Raw genomic sequence first — 20,612 nt, 5'->3', positions numbered from 1 at the left:
GTAAATTTGAAGTCCATACATTAATCCTCAAAATTCTCACACCATAAAGTTTGCTCCTAACACAGTTCAAGATGTAAGGCATCTGAAAAGAGATAAGGCACATGATCAGAATTTACCAGTGCCAAATTCACATCTTCTACCAATTGCCAGATGCCCTAATCCAGTACGGGCTGGCCGTTTGACAATGAGTTGTTTTACAAAGAGGGGCACTAACCCTCCACCAACCAACTTGCTGACATACAGTATATGGGTTGGTTATATACCAACTAGCATTGTAAGTGGTTTCCTGCCTTACAGGGAATCATTGAACTTGTCACTCACTGTAAAGCAATGTGAAAAGGAAAGAAATGACAGGAAAGATGGGAGAACTAGGAAGACACAGAAAAAGAATGATAAAGGTGCAGGAAGTAGGCAGCATTACATCATGTGAGTGGATAATGGCTGTCACAATCTACCATTATGTCATGATATCTTTAAAAACCACAGCTTTTAGATTACGGTAACTCCCTCAATGCCAATTTACCTGACAAAAAAAAAAAAAAAAATCCATTCAAATTTTACCAATGAAACTTAACCCTGCCACATAACAATGTAACTGCACACACCATTGAAAAAAAAAAAAAAAAATAAGGACAAGGGCAGTTCTTTTACAAACAATAACTTTAAAAAATCAGTGTACAACAGATTCATACAAAATGGTGATACCATAAACGAAATATCTGCAAAAAATGCCTGGCAAGCTTATAAGGATCCAGAATTAAAACTTGTCGACGATGTTGGTTGTAACTTCGGGCCCATACTCAACTAAACGGCAACTGTCATACTGGTATGGTAATTTGTCAGGTCCTGATTATCTCCTTTGCTTTCTTATGTGGGACAAACCTTGAGAGCTGTATGCAGTGTACGTATCGTGGTAATAAACTCTGCCTCAGATCCTGAGTCCCCGTCCGTCTTGACGAGATTTGTTTACATTGGTCTGTTTTGAAGAAGACGACGATTCAGAACAAGTTACCAAATCTACTCATATATACTGAAATACCAAACCCATACTTTGCATAGCACTTAATGGCTTTGGAGTAGGAGCGAATACTGCACTAATTCGGAGAGAATTTTGGTACTTTCCACACCAACTATAACAGTACACAAAATTAACTTTACCACGAAAAAGGTGTGAAAGACCCTCGCCAAGTATTTTCCCTCCGCCTCCCACTCCGCAGCGTGTGCGAGGAGTGAGACAAAGGATTATTATTATAATTATTATTTTTAAGGAATGAGGAAGAAGAGAGGAGAACGATGGAGGAAATTTCAAGAAAAAGCGTTTCCTAGCAACGGGGAGCTTTCAGTTATAGAAAACCCGTGTTACGGGTAACTGATAGCAGTTAGCTGTAAAACTTGATTTTTTTTTTTTTTTTTTTTTTTATATAGCCGTAGATAATGTTATGGAAATATTTTTTGGGCTACGTATGGTATTTGCGCTTGTTGTGAGCCTTTAGGTTCCACAGAACAACCTGCGGTGGAGTGTGGCTGTACACTGGACATTTCACTGGGAGGAAGGGTTAGGGAGGGCATTAGTTTGCTAACGACACAGGTCACGTTAGCTTCCTGTCCTGTCAAGTACAGCAGCCATATTACTTTCAGTTCGTCTCATATCCCTGTAGTGACAGTCCTACCCTCCCACAAGGACTACAGAGTCACTACATAAAACGTGGCATGTCGCCTCTCCCCATGAGCATTTCTTCTTATTCACCCACCTCCTACAATATACGTCCCTGACCAAACTCACTTTTAACTACCAAGTTCGTTTTCCCTCCAGTCTACAGTAAATGCAGTACTCTCCTACTTGACACTCTTCCTGAGATTGTTTCAAACCCATTCAACCCATGGAAGCTTTTTAATGCCTTCGTAAATTTCAGCCAGAGTACTACAACAAAAGACTTGCTGCTGAAATAGTTAGCTCACTCTTTTCCCACGGCAACTGGGCAAATCTGCATGCTCGATTATGATAAGATTTTCTGACTCAAGCATGCTCTCCCTGTCAGGGCTGACACAACCGACTCCCTTGGGATTCGTTGGGAGGGCACAAGCAGGCCCATAGCCAGGGATGGGGGGATCGAGTGGGTCGGACCACTCCCACACCTGCCTAAAGGTTCACTGTCTCACTGTTTTTTTTTTTTTTTTTTTTTTTTTTTATATGAGTACAAAAAGTCACTCCCCGTTGTTCAGAAATATTGTGTCACTTCTCAGCGTCGCTTATACGACCATCCAATCCCCCCATACCAGGCATGCAGCAGACCTTTGACCAGCCGGCTGCAATACAAGTCCAGATTCAGCAGAAACGACCCCCCTTCCCTTCCAGAAGTCTGGCTACGGGCCTGTCAAGGAGGATAACTCTCCTCTAACTAAGCATAGAAGCAACATCAGCCAGTAGTAAACAAGGACAATCCCATAATATATGGCCTACCCTGGCGGGCTTGGGAACTTACATGAATGTGTAATTTTACCTCCATATTTTGCTGTTTTGTCTCAAGTTCCTTAGGTGTAACTATGGGCTGATACTGTCATAACCACTCACTGGCGCAACTTCCAATTAACTGGTTGGCACTGCCAGATATGAAGCTGTCCGTCCGACAGCTCCAGGGTTCAAATGCCATGTGAAAGCAACTGGCGCAGCTCAGCTCCATCCTCTGTGGGTTGGTAGGTAACGCGAAAAGGCTTACCTAGGGTTATAGCTAGGGGAAGTAACTCTTAACCTGAATGATGCCGTGGCCTTGTATCCCAGATTAATGGGTATATAACCTGCTACAGGGTCAAAGGCCAAAGTTACGGAGATGGGCATAGCAGCTAAGAGCCTCATGTGATCTAACCCACCTTTAACTTATCGGTACTTATTTCCCGTTGATCCTCAATCCTGTGACTAAACACAAGATATCCCTGCAGGGGGAGGCGGTGGCTCAATTGGTAGAAAGGTGGCCTGCAATCCTACCGGATCCAGGTTCAAATCCCCGCTGGGGCAGGGAACAGTTTAAGGATTTGAATTTCATATAATCAGACTTTACTGATCTACCATATGACCCGCCGACATGTCGTAAAAATACCCCCGCTAATACCAATACACCAGTCCTGTATGAGACAGCCCTAGCATGTATTCAATATGGACGGTGGGTGTTAGCGCCGAAGTGGTGACATGTAGAGAGGTATATAGTATGTAGGACTACTGGGCCTTGAGAGCAGGCTGTGAAGCCTATGCCCAGAGTCGGACACATAAAAAAAAAAAAAAAGGTTATCATGTAGGCTACCCCGCGTTAACACTGACCATCCACCACGCCTTGTTATAATCTATACTCGGTTGCTCACACCTACCTCACCTTGTCTTTTCGTGCTTAGATTAACAGCCCTTCCCTTGGTAATGGTTGGATGGGGCTGAGATGGACGTTGCGGGAGGGGTAACTATTCCAAACCACAACCTTATACAGCCGGGATTCATGCATTACAAAAACTCAGAACAAAGGTGGCTAAAATATACACAGATGTTGGGTCAGGCTGTATCCAATCCCTTCATTTCGAAAAGTTTCTCCTACGCTGGATGAAATCGTCTGAAGGAGGGAAGAATGGATGAAGAGTACGTCATCAGACTGAAGTGGTACCGCATGAACCACTTTGAGGCATTGGTATAAAATGGAACTGCAAGAAGTTATGAAATTTTATTATAAATACAGGTATATGTGCTCATGTATATATATGTATCAATATATTTGGTGCCGTGTTAATGTGTTATTATTTTCTTGTGCTCATGGATATAAGTAATCAAAAATAAATACTTAAAAAAAAGGGAGCTTGACATGTGCTCTATTTGCATGGGTAATTTATAAATAAGCTCAGTCCACTTCAACTTGGCATAAAATATTTCCATCATCATCTTGAATACTGAGCTTTAAAAAGAGGATAATATTAAAGTTGTCAGTCAAGAAGAAGCGTTATGCAGAGGATGTAGGGTGGTAGTCTTATTCTATTCGGTCACTGAACTACAGGAAATAACCTGTAAAGAGACGAAAAAACTTCTGCCAAGTTAAGGTGGACGGATTATACCACACACCAGGCTTTACCATCACAACGGAGAAACCTTGAGCTGTACTCTGAATGGCATAGAGGGCTTTGTAACGTCTCTTTGTTTGAGATTTTTGTTGCATATTGCGCCTTAATATTTTCTTACATGATTTTTTTTTTATATACCGACACACCTATTATCAGTAACCCCTTCACAGCGATGACGTTATTATATTCTCGTAATGACGAGGTCAGAAATAATCCACATTTATTCCTTTCGTAAGGTGGAACATTAGTTTTCTTTTTCCTTCCCTAATACTGTTTCTATTTACGTTTAGAAGACAACTCCTCGTAGTGAAGGCGTTAGGAAGTATAAGCTAGAAATATTTGAGGGGATTTTCAAAATTCTGTCAACATTTGGGCTGATTTTTCTAAAGGAATTTGTACAATTTGCTGTCTAATACAGGGCTGTTCGTATATTGCACTCCCCTGATAACTCCCCTGGTTCTATCTTGTATGCAGCGGGCAGGCTCATTCTGAGGAGCCTAGATATGAAACTGGTTATGGGTAGAGGGAAATGCTGCAGGACAGACACTGGTAATGTTGACTGAAATGTCTCTGTAACACTTAATTTGTAAACAGAGAGACAAGGGCGTAGCATATGGACCAACTTGTATACTGTTTAAAGAACAGGAGAAGAAAGTTCAAGAAAGCTCCTTGGATGCTTCCCTAATGCAAATGAGTCAAGCCGGAGTGCAAAAACAAACCAAAACACAAAAACAGTTCTCAGGGGAAAACGGGACTGACGCAGGTGGCACAGCCTGTACCTTGGGAGCAGCACTTGAAGCTGGCGGGGCAATCGAAGTCGGTGAAACACTGTCCATGGCAGGGGGGAGGATGGACGAAGAATCTCTGTGTTGGTGTTCCTTCTTTGGTCTCGTCCTTTGTCTGTCTCGTCACGCGTTTGTTCTTGTCTTTGGTCTCGTCTTGTATCTCGTTCCTGGCTTCGTCTATAGTCTGTCTGGTCACGCGCTTGGTTTCACCTTTGATGTCGTCTTTCGTCTGCCTGGTTACGCGTTTGTCTACTCTCTCGCGCCTGCTCGATCTCTGGGGGAAGTCTGGGTATTCGTCACTGTTGCCGTCCAGCTGAGAGATGGCCGACGATCGGAGGACACGACGGTTTTTGCGGGCCTGGCGGTTTTGGCGGATTTCTCTACGATCGTTCCTATCCTCTTGGTGAACTGGTGAACGAATAACTCTCCTGTTCTTCCTCGCCTGTCTGTTCTGCCTAATTTCTCTTCTATCATTCCTATCTTCCCGATGAACAGGTGAACGAATAACTCTCCTGTTCTTTCTGGCCTGTCTGTTCTGTCTAATTTCCCTCCTATCATTCCTATCTTCCCGATGAACAGGCGAACGTATAACTCTCCTGTTCTTCCTTGCCTGTCTGTTCTGTCTAATTTCCCTCCTGTCATTCCTGTCTTCTCGGTGAACAGGGGAACGAATGATTCTCCTGTTCTTTCTCGCCAGTCGGTTCTGTCTAATTTCCCTCCTGTCATTCCTGTCTTCTCGGTGAACTGGTGAACGAGACACCCTCACAAGATCCTCCAGGACCCCATTTTCTTCCAGGTCCCCGTTTTCTTCCAGGTCCCCGTTTTCTTCCAGGTTTCCATTTTCATCCAGGTCGGTGTTTTCCCCCACTGCTTCCCTCTTGGTTCTCCTCCGTTCCTTCCGGTCTTCGCGCCTCTCCTTTTCTTCCTGCTTCTGCTCCTGCCGCTTCTGCTTCTCCTCCTGTGTCTCGGCTGCTGAGGCGGCGGAGCGCAAACCCAGGAAGCGAGGACAGGAACCGGGTTTGATGACAGGCGAGGCCACTGAAGAGAGATAAAAAGGAGATAAAGAGTAAAATGAGCTGAAACCTAACTTAACCTAACCTAACTCAAGAAACGAAGGTAGGGTCCAGGCTTGAGCACAGGCGGATGTACTGGAGGGGGAGAAACAGAGGTAGAGAGCTGAATGTTGCCTAATCCAAACTAGCCTAACCTAACCTGACTCATGAAGCAAAGGCATGAACTGTGTTTGAAGAGAGGAGGAGGCGCTGATGAGAAAAAAACAGAGAGTAAAATCTAACTTAACCTAACCTATCCCAGGAAGCGAGGACAGGGACTGGGTATGAAGACAGGCGGAGGCACTGAACGTTGACGCATCCCTGAGTCTTTTCTATTCTTGTCGATCACATGGTTGGGGCAAGTGTGGTCGCGCACTTAGAGTGGGTGAGTGGGTATGTAAACGAGTGACTGAATGAGTAGAGTGAATGAATTTGTAAAAAATGTGTCAGTAAATGAAGGTTCAAGTAATGAGTGAGTAAATATGTGAGTGGATGATTGACACACTGAAAAAGTATGTAAGTGAATGAGTAAATAAGCAAATAAGGAAGTAAGTAAATAGCAAGTTAAGTAAGTAAGCAGACAAGCAAGAAAGAAAATAAGCAAGCAAGCAAGGAAAAGCACTAACCTCCCACAGGGGTACGACAGACAGCGGAGCAGCCCACGGGACAACACTTAAGGACCCCGGGGCAATGGAAGTCCCCCTGGCACTCCGACACGCACGCCCCACCGCTGAACCGATTGAACCCGCTGTGAACCCCGCCGAACACAGGACACGCCCCTCCTTTCAAACCCACGCCCACACCCGCATGTCCTGGCAGAGGCGCGGATATCTGAGCGGGGAAGGGACCCGGTATGTGTCCCCCTGGTATGAGACCCGTTACGTGTCCTGGGAATTGACGGACGGGCGCCTGGAGGAGGGAGCAGCAGAGGGCGTGGCCGGAGGAGCAACAGTGGGCGGCGTGGGTGAGGTCGGCAGGGGAGCAGCGGGAGCATTTGTCGGTGAAGAGGCCGAACACGTCGACACTGTCTATGAGGCCCGGACTGAACCTTATGGGGACCAGAGGGGAATGAGTTAGAAGAGAGAAGAATGGGTGTAGAGGCGAGAGAAGAAAGATATAGGAAAAATAAGAGAACGCGGAACAAATAACAATATGGCAGAAGAGGGTACTATGCCAAAATATATTTAAATACATAACTGAACAAAAAAAAAAATTGTTTCTTGCTTAAATGGGTGAGGCTTGTTCACATGACGGCTGTTTGCCAAGCTGCACGATCTCAGGCAGCATTCAATAGCTGTCTTCTAACCCCATCAATGGCTGTCTCCTTTACGTTCAGATCAGTACAGCACTTCACCCATCTACTTTCACACTGTTCATCAGATGTTTGAACTACATTAGCCTGCCCTCTCACATCACCTATTAACACATTCATCACCCCAGGGTCCTTTTGTTACTGACACAGCATTCTGTCCCTTACTGTAGCGTGACACATCCGTACCGACATGCTTTCTTCATGAGCACCTGTGATCTTCAAGTTATTCACAGGTTTGTCCTGTGTCACATTTTTTTTTTTAATACAGAATAACACAGGCCCTAAGTCCTCAACCGCAATATGAAACACCAACATATCCATTAATTCTTAATCGTATTCCAACTCAAAGTATGAGTGGCAATTGTAATAACCAAAGTCCATAACTACAGCGTTTTTATGTGACCACTGAAAGCATCGTAACACTCTGGATGAACCAAGCAATGCTATTCAGTCCAGCACTCTGGCTTAACTACGGAGGATTAATTACAGAATGTACACTGAATTAAGGGAATTATGAAACCACTACAGTAACCAGTTAAAATACACAACATAATTCGCTTCAGTTAATCAACAAATACAAACTTTAAAACTATACAGTGTGTCGTGGGGAAAATGCGCAACAAAAATAATAAATAAATAAATAAATAAATACCTGGTTTGTCCTGGGTGGCCTGCAGGGAGCGAGGCGTTGGGAGGGTCAACCGGTGTGAAGGGGGGAGCTGCACCTGAGGGCGGGGCATCGAGAGGGGCAGGGACAGGTGCGGGGGGGCTGGAACCTTGACTGCCGAGCTGTAACTGGGACGAGACAGCCCCCGCCCAGCACAGCACTATTAATATTCGCACAGCATCCATTCTGTAACACAACGGGATTTTACTTTAAGCTGTGCATACGATTGCTTAGGAGAATTTATAATACTTCATCCTTAGTGATTTCATTTTGCCTGTTTATATCTCCGTCTTTCTGTACAGTGTATTTTGTTTGTCTGTCTGCTGCTGATACCCAAGCTCAGAGTTCGTCAAAGGTGGTCATTCTAAAAACCTCTCTTGGCCTGTCTGTCACAACTCATCATCCCTTCCTTCTTCCATTCTTAGGCAGGATTGCTAATATCACACACACACACACACACACACACACACACACACACACACACACACACACACACACACACACACACACACACATATACACACACACACACGCAAGCGCTTCCATACCACTTGCTATTATTAAGATACTGGACTAACACACCACCTTCACGGCACACACACACACACACACACACACACACACACACACACACACACACACACACACACACACACACACACACACAGCGCCATATCACTTGCTGTACCTACAACAGCTCAACGACGACATCATCGTAATACCACGATACACCACCACCACAACCCCATCATTACACCATCACCACAACAACACCTCCATTTCACAACACCACCAACACTAGCATAACATCACCACACCACCGCAGCATCACCACAATACACCACCACTATAGCAGCACCTCCACACCACCATTATCAATACACCACTACAGCACATCACCAGACCATTCAAGCACACCACTACAGCCACCACCACACTGCCATACACTGTGCCTCCTGGTGACGTGAAAGTGAGCTGGCAGTACACAGTCTCCCTTATATATCTTTCCTTTGACCTTGCTCTCTCTCTCTCTCTCTCTCTCTGTATTTTTTGTCCAGCCCTTATTCTGTTTCCTATTTTTTTTTTTTTGTCCTTTCTTCTGAACGTTTCCCTCGATCTCTGAATCCTCTATTGTCTTTCTACTTTCTCTTTCGTTTCTTTTTCTTATAATTTTTCCCTTCTTTGGCCTCTTACTCGGTCGTTCCTTAGTTTTCCATATAAACCGTTTATCTTATTTTCCCTCCAGATTTCTTGTGTTTTCCGATACGGCCTCCCTCTGTCATTTTTAATTTTCTCTGTCGTTTAAACTTGTTTTCATGTTTTCTTATCGTTTTCTCTTTTTCAGCTGTTCGTCACTTCTTTGTTTTCTCTTTATCTAATTCCTTTCCGCTTTATTACCCCAGTTCTTAAATACTTTTCACATGTCACCTGTTTTACTTTGAGTCTCATGCTTTTGTAATAATCTAACTTTGCTACCTGTTGTTTCCATTCATATAGTCAGTCACCTCTCACTCTCACCCAAAATAACCCTTTTCTTTCCAGTTAATTACTTCTTAATTTTTGCTACCTTATGATGCTTGTATTCAGCTCAGTAGCAATTTTTCTAACTTGAGGGTTAGAGATAGCTTAATTAATCCTTTTCACTACTACAGATCTATCCTAAGTTGAATAAAGTCAAGAATAAACAAGAATAAATTGCAGATGACGTCCTTGAACTGAATGGGTTAAATTTTTGCCAGCACCCACATCTACACTTACATCCTCACCCATATTTTCACTCTGTTGCCATCCATACCTCCACCTCTCACTCACTCAGCACACACGCTCTCATCCACACCCTACTACCCTCATCTCACCCTTAACCACACACATATTCTTGCATATTATTTATTTTTATATCGGTATAATGTGTTCAAGTGACATACAAGAAAGCGTACTCTTTTCACCTTAACTTGGTCCAGATTTTCATCCTTTCGCTGCTTATTCCACGCAGGCCAGTGGCCAAAAAAGGTCAGTGCTACGGCTCTACATCCTTTGCACAGCATTTTTTTTTTTTAGCCACTAGGACAATATTTTAGTGTTAATTTATTATTACAGCTCAGCATTCAAGATGGGGAGACTGCAATTTTAGGCCAGATTAAAGTAAAAAGAGAATAGAAACACTTTCAACGTGCGAATTCATAACAACTTTATCTTTTCCACCCCCAGACGATTTAAATGAGGTGTTGTCTCTCTTCGTGTGAGGGATGAAAACAATCTCCAGTGAAATTCAGGGCATGACAAATCTCAAGTTATGATCTGAGCATCCTCCAAAAGATACTCTCAGCTATGGGGTGGCCTTTCGTCATCTGGGAATTAAGTCTTTCATGATCGGGACAGCTCTTTCGATGTATTCGAGCGGGCGCCAGACGATTTACTTCAACTGAGAGTGAGTCATAGGGATATGGGTGTGCTGACGTGTTGTATGTAAGAAGCAGCTAGTAAGAAGAGGTGCCAAAAAAACCCTCTAAGTTAAAATATTTTTTTCCAAATACTTTCTAATAATTCTTTGCTGTTTTGTAGAGGCCTCGACACTGGTGAATGATGTCTCTGATGGCCAAAGAGGAATGGGTAGAATATGACAAGTAAACATAAAACTGATAATGTAGGATGAACTGATTATTGTATGGTGCGGACGTAAGGACAAATAGGTTCACAAAGAATACATAAGGACTATAGGGAGGAAAGGGCTAAGGGCAAAGGGAAAGAGGTGAAGTTTGTGCTGGTGTTCCTCCTCTTGTTTGTCGGGGAGAGAGGGGGAAAGGGAGGGGTGAGGGAAGGTGAATGTTTACTCTCTCTCTCTCTCTCTCTCTCTTTCTCTCTCGTATTGTTCCTTCTTGAAGCCTAGCTCTTATCTCAAGCAAGGGGGTGAGAGTAGGGGTAAGGAGGAGACTGTGCAAGAGAGCGAGTTTACGTAAGACTGTGAGAGTGATGTGAGAGGGAGAGAGAGCGCAAAAAAGAGAGAGTGTGATTAAGTAAGAGTGTGAGAGTTAGGGTGAGAGGGAGAATGAGCAAGAGAGTGGTTGTGGTATTAAACAGGAAAGTGAGAGTGCCACCCAGCCATATCCCACGAGGGGCAGTGGGGGGTGGAATATTGAGGGAATTAACACAACACATTCACGCTAAACACAGTGACAGGTGGAGTGAAAGGGGGTGATAGAGAGACAGATAGGTAAATAGATAGATAGATAGATAGATAGATACAGATATAGATAGATAGATAGAATATGAGAAGGGCTTAGTGATTCCTGTTTTACTTGATAGGTGTTTATGAAGCACATCTAAAAAAGTAAATATAGAAGAGAGAAGATATGTGAAGACGATTAAGCCTGTGAGGAGCCAGGATTCCGAGGGCTAAAAATGGTGTGTGGATGAGTGTGTGGCCCATCATGCTGGATATGTTGATGGTTTTCCCTCTGCTATTGTTTCTCTTTCCTTGTTTCTGGATCCTACCTCACCCTCCTGCTAGGTGAGGGAGGGTGATGATGATGATGATGATAATAAGTATGATAGTTATGATGATGATGATGATGATGATAATAATAATAATAATAATAATGATATTTTTCTAAGGTTATAATCCCTGTCTCTCTTCGTCGTCATCATTTTCTCTTTTTTCCTCGTCACATCCACACCTCTCACCCGTCCCTCATGTTTCCATATTTTCCCATTATTTATTGATTCAGGATCCACGACTCTCACTTCAGACTCCCCTTCTAGATTCGTACTTGGCTAGCGTGGTCTCACCTTCTAGATTCGTACTTGGCTAGCGTGGGGAAGATCTCATTCTGGCTGATACTCTCCCTCACATGAGAGGTCCGGTTTTGCAATGAACCTAATAAGGATACTTTCTCTCTCTCTCTCTCTCTCTCTCTCTCTCTCTCCGTTCCGCAGCACTCCCTCTATCCCATCCCAGTGTTTCCATAGCGAATTCGACACTCACGCAATCTCACCCCTATAATAACTAAGTACAAGGAAGTCATTCTCACTCCACCTCCCACCTCGGTGCTGTAATAATTTCGTCCCCGTGACAAATCGTCCACGTTACGGTTCGGTCCGCTGACTGCGCGTAACCTCAATCAGAAATTATTACGTAGGGGCCGAAGTTTTTGTTGTTCTCCGGATCCTCCTGTTAAAAACCCGCGATAAATGCAGTAGATATTTACCCCATTCAGTTGGTGTTGGAGAGGGACGCCTTCATGTGGTAAATAATAATAATAATAATAATAATAATCTTTCTTTCACTTGATACATTTTTTTTTATTCTAATATCTGTTTATTCATTTTCAGTAGACTCAGTATCTACGGGAATATTTTGATGAATATAATTAATTCACCAAAAAAGCGACACCCTAACAGAGGCGTAATGCAAACTTCCGAGGAAATCATGAATGAAGGTTGCGTCATGTGCCGTGAGTTGATGTGCTGTAATACAAACTACGATTACATGAAGCACAGGGGAGGGGAGGGAAGAAGGAGGAGGGAGGAGAGGGGAGAGGAAAAGAATGAAAGGAGGTGAGGAAGGAGAAAGGAAGGGAAAGGGTGATATGGGAGAGAGGGAGGTGCATGAATAAAAGGAAGGGACAAACGTGGGGGAGAAAGAGGGAATGGAAAAGAATGAAGAGAAAAGGAAAGATGAGGAAGGAGAGACGGAGGAGGGAGGAAAAGGAAGAGGGAAGGTAAAGAGGGACAGACAGATGACGAAAAGAAAAAGATGTGGCAGAGGAACGAGGAGAGAACAGGAGGAAGGGAGAGAAAGGGAAGAATGAGAGATATATCCGATTTTGCATGACTTTCAAACAAAAGATATGGGAACAGCTAAAACAGGACGTTACTGGATGCAGAAGGCGAAGAAAGAATGAAGCAACGCACCGGTGGAGAGAGAGAGAGAGAGAGAGAGAGAGAGTTGGAGGAAGTCAGTAAACCGACAGGTACTGATTGTAAACGTGCCTGATTTTCCATAACTGAGAAGAAATTTCGTTTGGAGACAGAACTGTATTTTGTACAGAGGTGAACAGGGCTAATGTAAAGCAGAAAACAGACTAAGAATCGGCGTTGGTAGAGGCGAAGAGAGTGGTGAGGGAAAGGATGGGAGGCAGCGGAGAGGGAGGGTGAGGTAGAGAGAGGGAAAGATGAAGAGAGGAAAGGGGGACAAGGAAAGGGAAGGTATAAAGAGGAGAGTGTACTGTAGATTGGCTGTATACAGTACTTCCTCATACACTGTGTAGCCTATACTTGTCTAACTGCAGCACATCATTATAACAATCACCCTGTCTACCTCTCCATTTGTCCTTCCCAGTCTCTTCCCTTCCCTTACACACACACGCACATTCATCATTTCCCTCTCTCTCTCTCTTAAAAGGTGAAGCGTCAGGGGTAAACCGTAAATACTTTGTTATGACTCTTACATCCGACATCTGAGAGACTGAAAGGGAGTGAATGAGGCTGCTATCACGCTGGACCAGGTAACAGCGAGACCTACGGAAGCTAATTAGTAAGGACTGACCCGGAAGTATGCATCACTCAGGTAGGTCACAATCTTGGAAACTACAGTGTAATTGTGGGGGAGGATGAGGACGTTTCTCGCCTATCTTCCTACCATTTCCTCCCACCTCTCTCTCTCTCTCTCTCTCTCTCCCTATTTACTATGTAGGCACGTATCTATCAATATATTTGTGTCAGTCAGTTTATCTACCCTTCTCTCTAATGCACACACACACACACACACACACACACACACACACACACACACACACGCATAATTCTGCTGTGTTGATACAGACTAGAACCACTGCGTCACAAAACAAACACCGGTCACCCAAATCACACACACACACACACACACACACACACACACAAAGAGAGAGAGAGAGAGAGAGAGAGAACACCTAACTTATCACACCTTTCAATTAATTCACAGTTTTAACATTTATCCTCATCACCTTTCACCTACTCCACCTGTCCGTCACCTCGCCCTTTCTCCTGCTTCAGTGACCTCGATTCACCCTTTTACGAACGAGGGTGAAGGTGATGACACTCGATATTATGGTACAGCTGTTTTTTACACAATATGTCTATTTTCAACACTACTAATGCTGATACTACCAAAATTGCCAGCGTCTATATTGTCACCTTCCTTTTAGCTCCCAAATTCGCAAGTGGTTGATTCTTAGCACGCGATAATTTCTCTCTCGCTCTCTCGCTCTCTCTCTCTCTCGAATTCGGTAAGTCAAAATTCCTTGGTTCACCAGTTAATGCTACAGAGGGGGGATACTTAACCCTTGCAACTAAACGATTTATTCATTCTATTTTTGGCACTGGAGGTTGCAAGAATGAACCAACAAAATTGTCCATACATAGGAGAATACGTCGCTGGAGTGATGGGGCTGATGTGGGAGGCAGTGAAGGGTTAAATGAAGGATGAATGCTAGTGAATGGGTTAATGAAGGCTGTGGATGCAAATGAGCAATCGTTCCTATCATTAACCGCTAATTATAACTTCCTAGGTAAACTTTCTCCTCGCTCCTGTCGTTTTGGTCGTATAACAAAGTGTCTGTCTGTCTGTCTGTTCCTGTATACTTAACACCTGTCTGCACATCTACATCTGTTAACTGTATCTTTCTGCTTCGGTCTATCTGTCTGTCTATCTATCTATCTGTCCGTACGGTTGGTCGCCTAATCCCAGAGTTCATTCAGTGGCCATAGAAAATAAAAACTCCACTATATCTCATACATACATACATACATACACAGATACATACATACATATATATACATACATACAAACATACATATACATACATACATATACATAAATACATAAACACATACATACATACATATATTCACACAACTCATCACCATTCCTACTCGCTCCTTCAAGCCACCATCCCTCCTACCATTTATCCCTCCATCTCGTTCTCGGTTTTCCTCTCCCCGTACTCCCATCCACCTTATAAAACAGTACTCTTCATACTTTCATTTTGAGTTTTTCTACGTTAAATTTATCTCTGCAAAAATTTCATGTCCGTTGCTCTGATAATTTTAGGCACAATTGCGGACAAAAATAATAATCCAGTTTTTAGTGGACAATTTATGAAACTCTGAAGTAATATTCTGAAAAAATCTGTTGTGCACCAAAAATCATCTCATTTGGATTAGAAAGTCACTGGTCGCCGTCTCGAGCGGAGCAGTATTTCCGTCCGCAACTGTAAGTAGTTCCCTTTGCCTACTGGTTTAATCCTTTTAGCCCGTGGGCGTCATTACTTGTTTTTGGTTATTTTCAGATGATTATACATAACTCTGGAGAAAGAAGAATTGTTACAAAGCCTGGTGATCTGACGTGAATACTGGCCAGTGTTATCTCATCTCGCGGTCTGAGGTTGTCATGGTAACGGGTTCACGCGGCGTACCTATGCGGGTTGATGTAAGTACTCCCATGGACAGACACGTACACACACATGCACATACACACACATATATATACACAGATCCACTCACACAAACACATGCACAAACACATACGAATTGTACCGCATTTGAGAAAGAATATTTGAAATGTAAACAAAGAGGGAGGTGATGCCCTATGACTGGAACTTAGAACAGTTCGAGAAGAAAGAAAAAATATCAACTAATCTTTCACAAATCCAACCAGCACGTCATAAAAAAAAAAAGAAAAAAAAGGACGAAAGAAAAAAATCCCCACTAACACCATCCCACCAATCCAAAATGAAAAAGCCATAACGCAGGACGGTTCGAAGTTATACTGTGACATCTGAGAGTGTGCGAGGCGACTTGTTGGTGGTGCAAGGAGGACGGCTGGGATTCAGGTAACGGACTATATTATGTATGCCTAAAGTTGGATGCATATGTGTGTGTGTGAGAGAGAGAGAGGGATGGACGTTGAGAAAGTGAAGTAGGACAGTGGGCGGTTGTTGGTTTAGTAAAGGCCATGTATTCTTTCCCTTTACAAGACGTCTGTTGCAGCGGGTGAAGGAGCAGACTAACACAGCAATCTTGACCTAAGGGTGGTTCTTGCGTCTTGTGGGGACGGGTCAACGTTATCAAACCCTACATCATTTATTCATTTCCTACTCCCAAAGGTACACCCACGCCCACACCAGCAGAATGAGCCGTCCGTCAGGGGAGTTTCCAGTGTAGCGCCAATTACGGACCACACTGCCTTGTATAATTCTCAGTAATTCTTCGTTTACAGTCCCTCTCCCGCCATCATGTGTTATTTAATCATACGGTGCGCACACAATGTAAAGCACACCCACATATTTATGCTCTCACTTACAGCTCTTCAACACACACACACACACACACACACACACACACACACACACACACACACACACACACATCATCATCATCATCATCATCATCATCCTAACCCAATCTTCTCTTAGACACAGACACACACAGACAGACAGACAGACAGACAGACACACACACACACACACACACACACACACACACACACCACAGCACCCAAACCCACAACCTCACCCCCAAACACATGGCTGGGTGACAATGAACACGCAAGGCAAAGACCTCAATCTTACCACACCATATTACACTGCCTCACACTGTCGCTGAAACAGGTGAGGGGATGGTAACGGGGGGAGAGGGGGAAGTAGACCATGGAATATAAGCCGTAATGTACACTCGATAGAATTATTGTTTTTGAATGAGTTGGCTTGATCTAATTCTCCCTAAGCTGAATTAACCCCTTCAGAACGAGGGACGGTTTCTAAGCTGACGTCCTAGTACTGAAGAAATTAATGGATAATATTTCTAACACCTACAGCACTGGAAATATCCCCTAAATAAAATCAAAATTATTTCTTAACGCCGAAGACGAAATAAGCGGCGTCCTGTTACTCTATATATTTTAACGAAGAGCTGTAGCGTTATCTCCGTCTAGGGTCATATTCTAGGGGAAGGGTTGGACTTAGCAAAACTTTATCATCCGCTTCGTTGACCCCCGTGTGGTCGATAGCGTTCATTAAGTCTTCTTAGTTTGTTATTTTTGAAGGGAGGTGGCTGTCGAAATCTCCCCCTTCCCCTCTTCAGTCTTACATCTGTCGTGGTTACCTGGGATCATCTGTTTTGACTTACTAATATTTTCTTATCTTACTGGAGCTTCTTGCGGTTTCGGGGAAGATGTCAAGAAGAAGAAGATGAAGAAGGAGTAGGAGGAGGAGAAGAAGAAGAAGAAGAAAGAGGAGAAGGAGGAAGAGAAGTAAAAGAAGAATACTGACTCTGATATTGCAACTGTTTACCTATAAGAATTGTTTTATTACTGACCAGATGTACATGAGGCTAAGGGATATTTTCTCGCGAGCTTACGAGGCTGTGTAGCGCTTCTTGCTAAACGACCTATTTGGCAAAACACATCTTGATACTTTCTTATATGTAATTTGTATCTCTTATTACCGACACAGTTTTCATCACTAACATACGAAAAATTATTAAGGTGTAACAGGCAAAATAAATCACAAAGGGTGGAGTGCTACGTCATCTATGCTAACGACTATACGACTCTAAATCTACAAGGTAATGTTCCCTCCGTTGCGCGACCTTAGAAGTTACAAATGGGGTGGTTCGGCGGAGCACAAGAATTGCGTTACCTTGCATGCTGAACCACGCCATACCTGACTACCCTCAAGGTTACAGAGGGTCGGGCAGTTCGTTCATCCCGGGAATTATTGTACAGTCGCGGCAAGTAGTCATGCAACTCCTCTGAAGGGGCTGATCGTTTAAACCCAAGGGCGTGTTTCATATATTCACGACGCCGACAGTTACTGAAGGGTTAATGGAACTGTTTATAGCTCCCCCCCCCCCGCCTCATCACCAGAGACTTTCCCAACTGGTGAACAACACGTCTTCTGGCCACAGGTTACGCGTCCTACGGTACTTACAGCGAGACAGGTGAGGGTGAAGGTGTGCGGAGGGGAGGTGAGAAGCTGATGTAGTAAGACAGGTGTAGTGTGGTGTTGCGTGATGTGGTGGGTTATGCTGGCACCCCTATAAACAAGTACACACACACAAACATACACACACACACACACACACACACACACACACACATATATATATATATATATATATATATGTGTGTGTATGTATACTGTATATACCCTTACACTATCCTACATATCCTAATGCTACATCGTATGTTGATATGTACCCCAAGCATTCGATAATACATTCCTCTATAGGGAAGCGCGGATGAACATTGTTGTTTTGTTGCTAAAGGATGGAGTTCGTTGAACATTTTTCAATACATCGTTAATGAAAGATTAGTCCAGGCCCTTTGGAGGAACTCAAACCTCACACCAAATACCTCACCTGACCTCAACGCTCCTATACTGTTCCTAAATATATTGATGTCTATTTTGATGCGGAACAGGAAAACCAACCATGTACCAAACCGTGTGAATATCGCATTTTTTAACACTCTTATGGTCGCAATAACTCTCGTACTCTATTCCACTTAACGCCAGATGATTTTATTAAGTTGAGTGAGAGTTACAGTAGCCTGAGAGTTAATTACTGTCACCATTAACTTTCTCATGGTTGGGACAACTCCAGTATCCTACTTCAGCAAATTCAGGAAAGTATGATTTAGCTGTGAGTGAGTATAGGAGCCTGGGAGTGTTAACCTACTTCGATATCATTAGTTTAAACTGCAAATAATTGTTTTATCATTTCACTGATAAAGAGCACATGACTTTGCATTAATCACAAGAATAATGCAAGTTATTACCGTCAATATTAACCTCTTATGCTCGGAGTATTTCTAGTTTTATGTTCCAGTTAATGCCATCAATTTTATTCAGCTGAGTAGGAGCATAGGAGTCTGGGAGTGTTAATGTGAAGTGGATAGATAGACAGATAGAAGACAGACAGACAGACGTTACCCCATTCAACAGCACTACAGACAGAGAGTACAGTAGAAGTATTGTTTGTAGTCCAAGGTTCATTTATAAAGAGGACTCAGTGGACTGCAGGCTGAAGTACTCCCTCTCCTGCAGTCCACCATTCCTCCTTTTGTGGCAGAGGGAAGTAGGCTATTTGAAGGACGGGATTATCATCAGGCAGTTGAGCCGAGCGGTTATATCAGTGTCACCACATGAAGGCGCCCCTCTCCTGCAACACAGCCAGTGGGTAACAAGGCGATGCGGGGTGAGTGTGAGTGGGCGTGAAGGTGTGGGTGAGAGTGGGGAAAGGTGGAGTGTAATGAGCGTGACGTAGCAATCTGAGTAACACACACACACACACACACACACACACACACACACACACACACACACACACACACACACACATACACACACTGAGGCAGATTAATGCTGTATACTTTCTGTTATTGAGAATGTTACAGTGTTAGGGCTAGATATGATGGTTAAATGTGCTGGTTAGATATGGTGGGATGTGGTATATGTATGTGTGAGATGTGGATTTTTGATTTTTTTTTTTCTGCTTACAATTACAACCAGAGCGGGTTTCTGATGAGTAAAGTGGCGAGAGAGAGAGAAAGAGAGAGAGGGAGGTGGCAATCGTGTTTAGCCCGAGTGTCGCGGAAATGGGTGTGTTTGTCTGTGTATGTATTTCCTGGTATTAATGGGAAACGGCCTAATATTGCCTGGAAAATCATGATCTAGATAATTTCGTCACCTTCAACACTCTGCACAACTAATAATAATGATAATAATAATAAAAATAATAAAAATGATGATGACGATGATAACAACAACAACAGTAATAATAATAAAAATGATGATAATAATAATGATAATAATAACAACAACAACAACAATAATAATAATAATAATAATAATAAAATATCTGTACCTCATTACCTCCGTTACCCCTGTTAATGTAAGACTTTTTTTTTTTTTTTTTGTAATGCTTCACCTCTCCTTCAATCTCCTTACGGTGCTCTATTCTCCAGGACAGAGAAAGAAACATAGAGGGTGACTGAGAGTTCCTGTGGTGCTCTTTACCTACCAGGACAGAGAGAGGGAAACTGAGAATGCTTGAAGTTAAACGAGAAAAAAATGTTGAAGAAGAGGTCTCACTCTCTAGCAACGCCTTGGTGCTGGGTGAGTAGGAAGGGCTAGGTGCAATCATCATCAAAAATTCTGTCTCCTCTCCCATTATTTTCCTCTATGAACTTTAAAAATTAAGTAAATCAGCAGCAGTTAACACTATGACACTGATAATAAATAAATAAGTTCATCAGCGTCAGTTACAGCGGATGCACCAAACTAATTTTCAAAGCCAGTGGGGAGAGAAACAGCAGAGGCAACAGGACCTTTTGATGGCGACTGTTCCTTCGACACGGACGGCAGGCGACGTACACAGGGCCCTTGAGCAGAACATGGCACAACCTCCTTGATAAGCAGTTGACGATTGAATGATATGTTATGACAAGGACAAACAATAATCAACACACTCTCTCAATTGTTCAGAGCACATAGGAGTATTCGGGTTGATGTGTGCTGTGAATGCGAGCCTCTGAATGTAAATACGCGTGTACCTATACGTAATAATCTATATATCTAAGTGGCCTGTAGAGTCGCAGAGTGTGTATTTCACCCTCACAGGGATAAAACATTACAGAGTCGTGTCATAAGCAGAAATAAGCTGGTGTG

At 43.2% G+C, this 20,612-nt stretch overlaps 1 protein-coding gene across 1 annotated transcript; it reads right to left on the bottom strand.

Moving 5' to 3' along the window:
* Nucleotides 1-56: 56 nt before the first annotated feature.
* Nucleotides 57-8,093, bottom strand: LOC145403767 (uncharacterized). Its single transcript, XM_080275445.1, has 4 exons — nt 7,894-8,093; nt 6,556-6,977; nt 4,872-5,915; nt 57-82 (listed from the first exon to the last, which is right to left on the bottom strand). Exons 1-4 carry the CDS (start codon nt 8,091-8,093, stop codon nt 57-59), a joined length of 1,692 nt encoding a protein of 563 aa, XP_080131571.1.
* Nucleotides 8,094-20,612: the final 12,519 nt, after the last annotated feature.

This window comes from Coenobita brevimanus, chromosome 61 (assembly GCF_032717465.1).
Source record: "Coenobita brevimanus isolate Jiangsu-jjx chromosome 61, ASM3271746v2, whole genome shotgun sequence".
NCBI classification, from domain to species: Eukaryota; Metazoa; Arthropoda; class Malacostraca; order Decapoda; family Coenobitidae; genus Coenobita; species Coenobita brevimanus.
The sequence above is the reverse complement of the archived record's forward strand: the minus strand, read 5'-3'. Positions and strand labels throughout refer to the sequence as shown.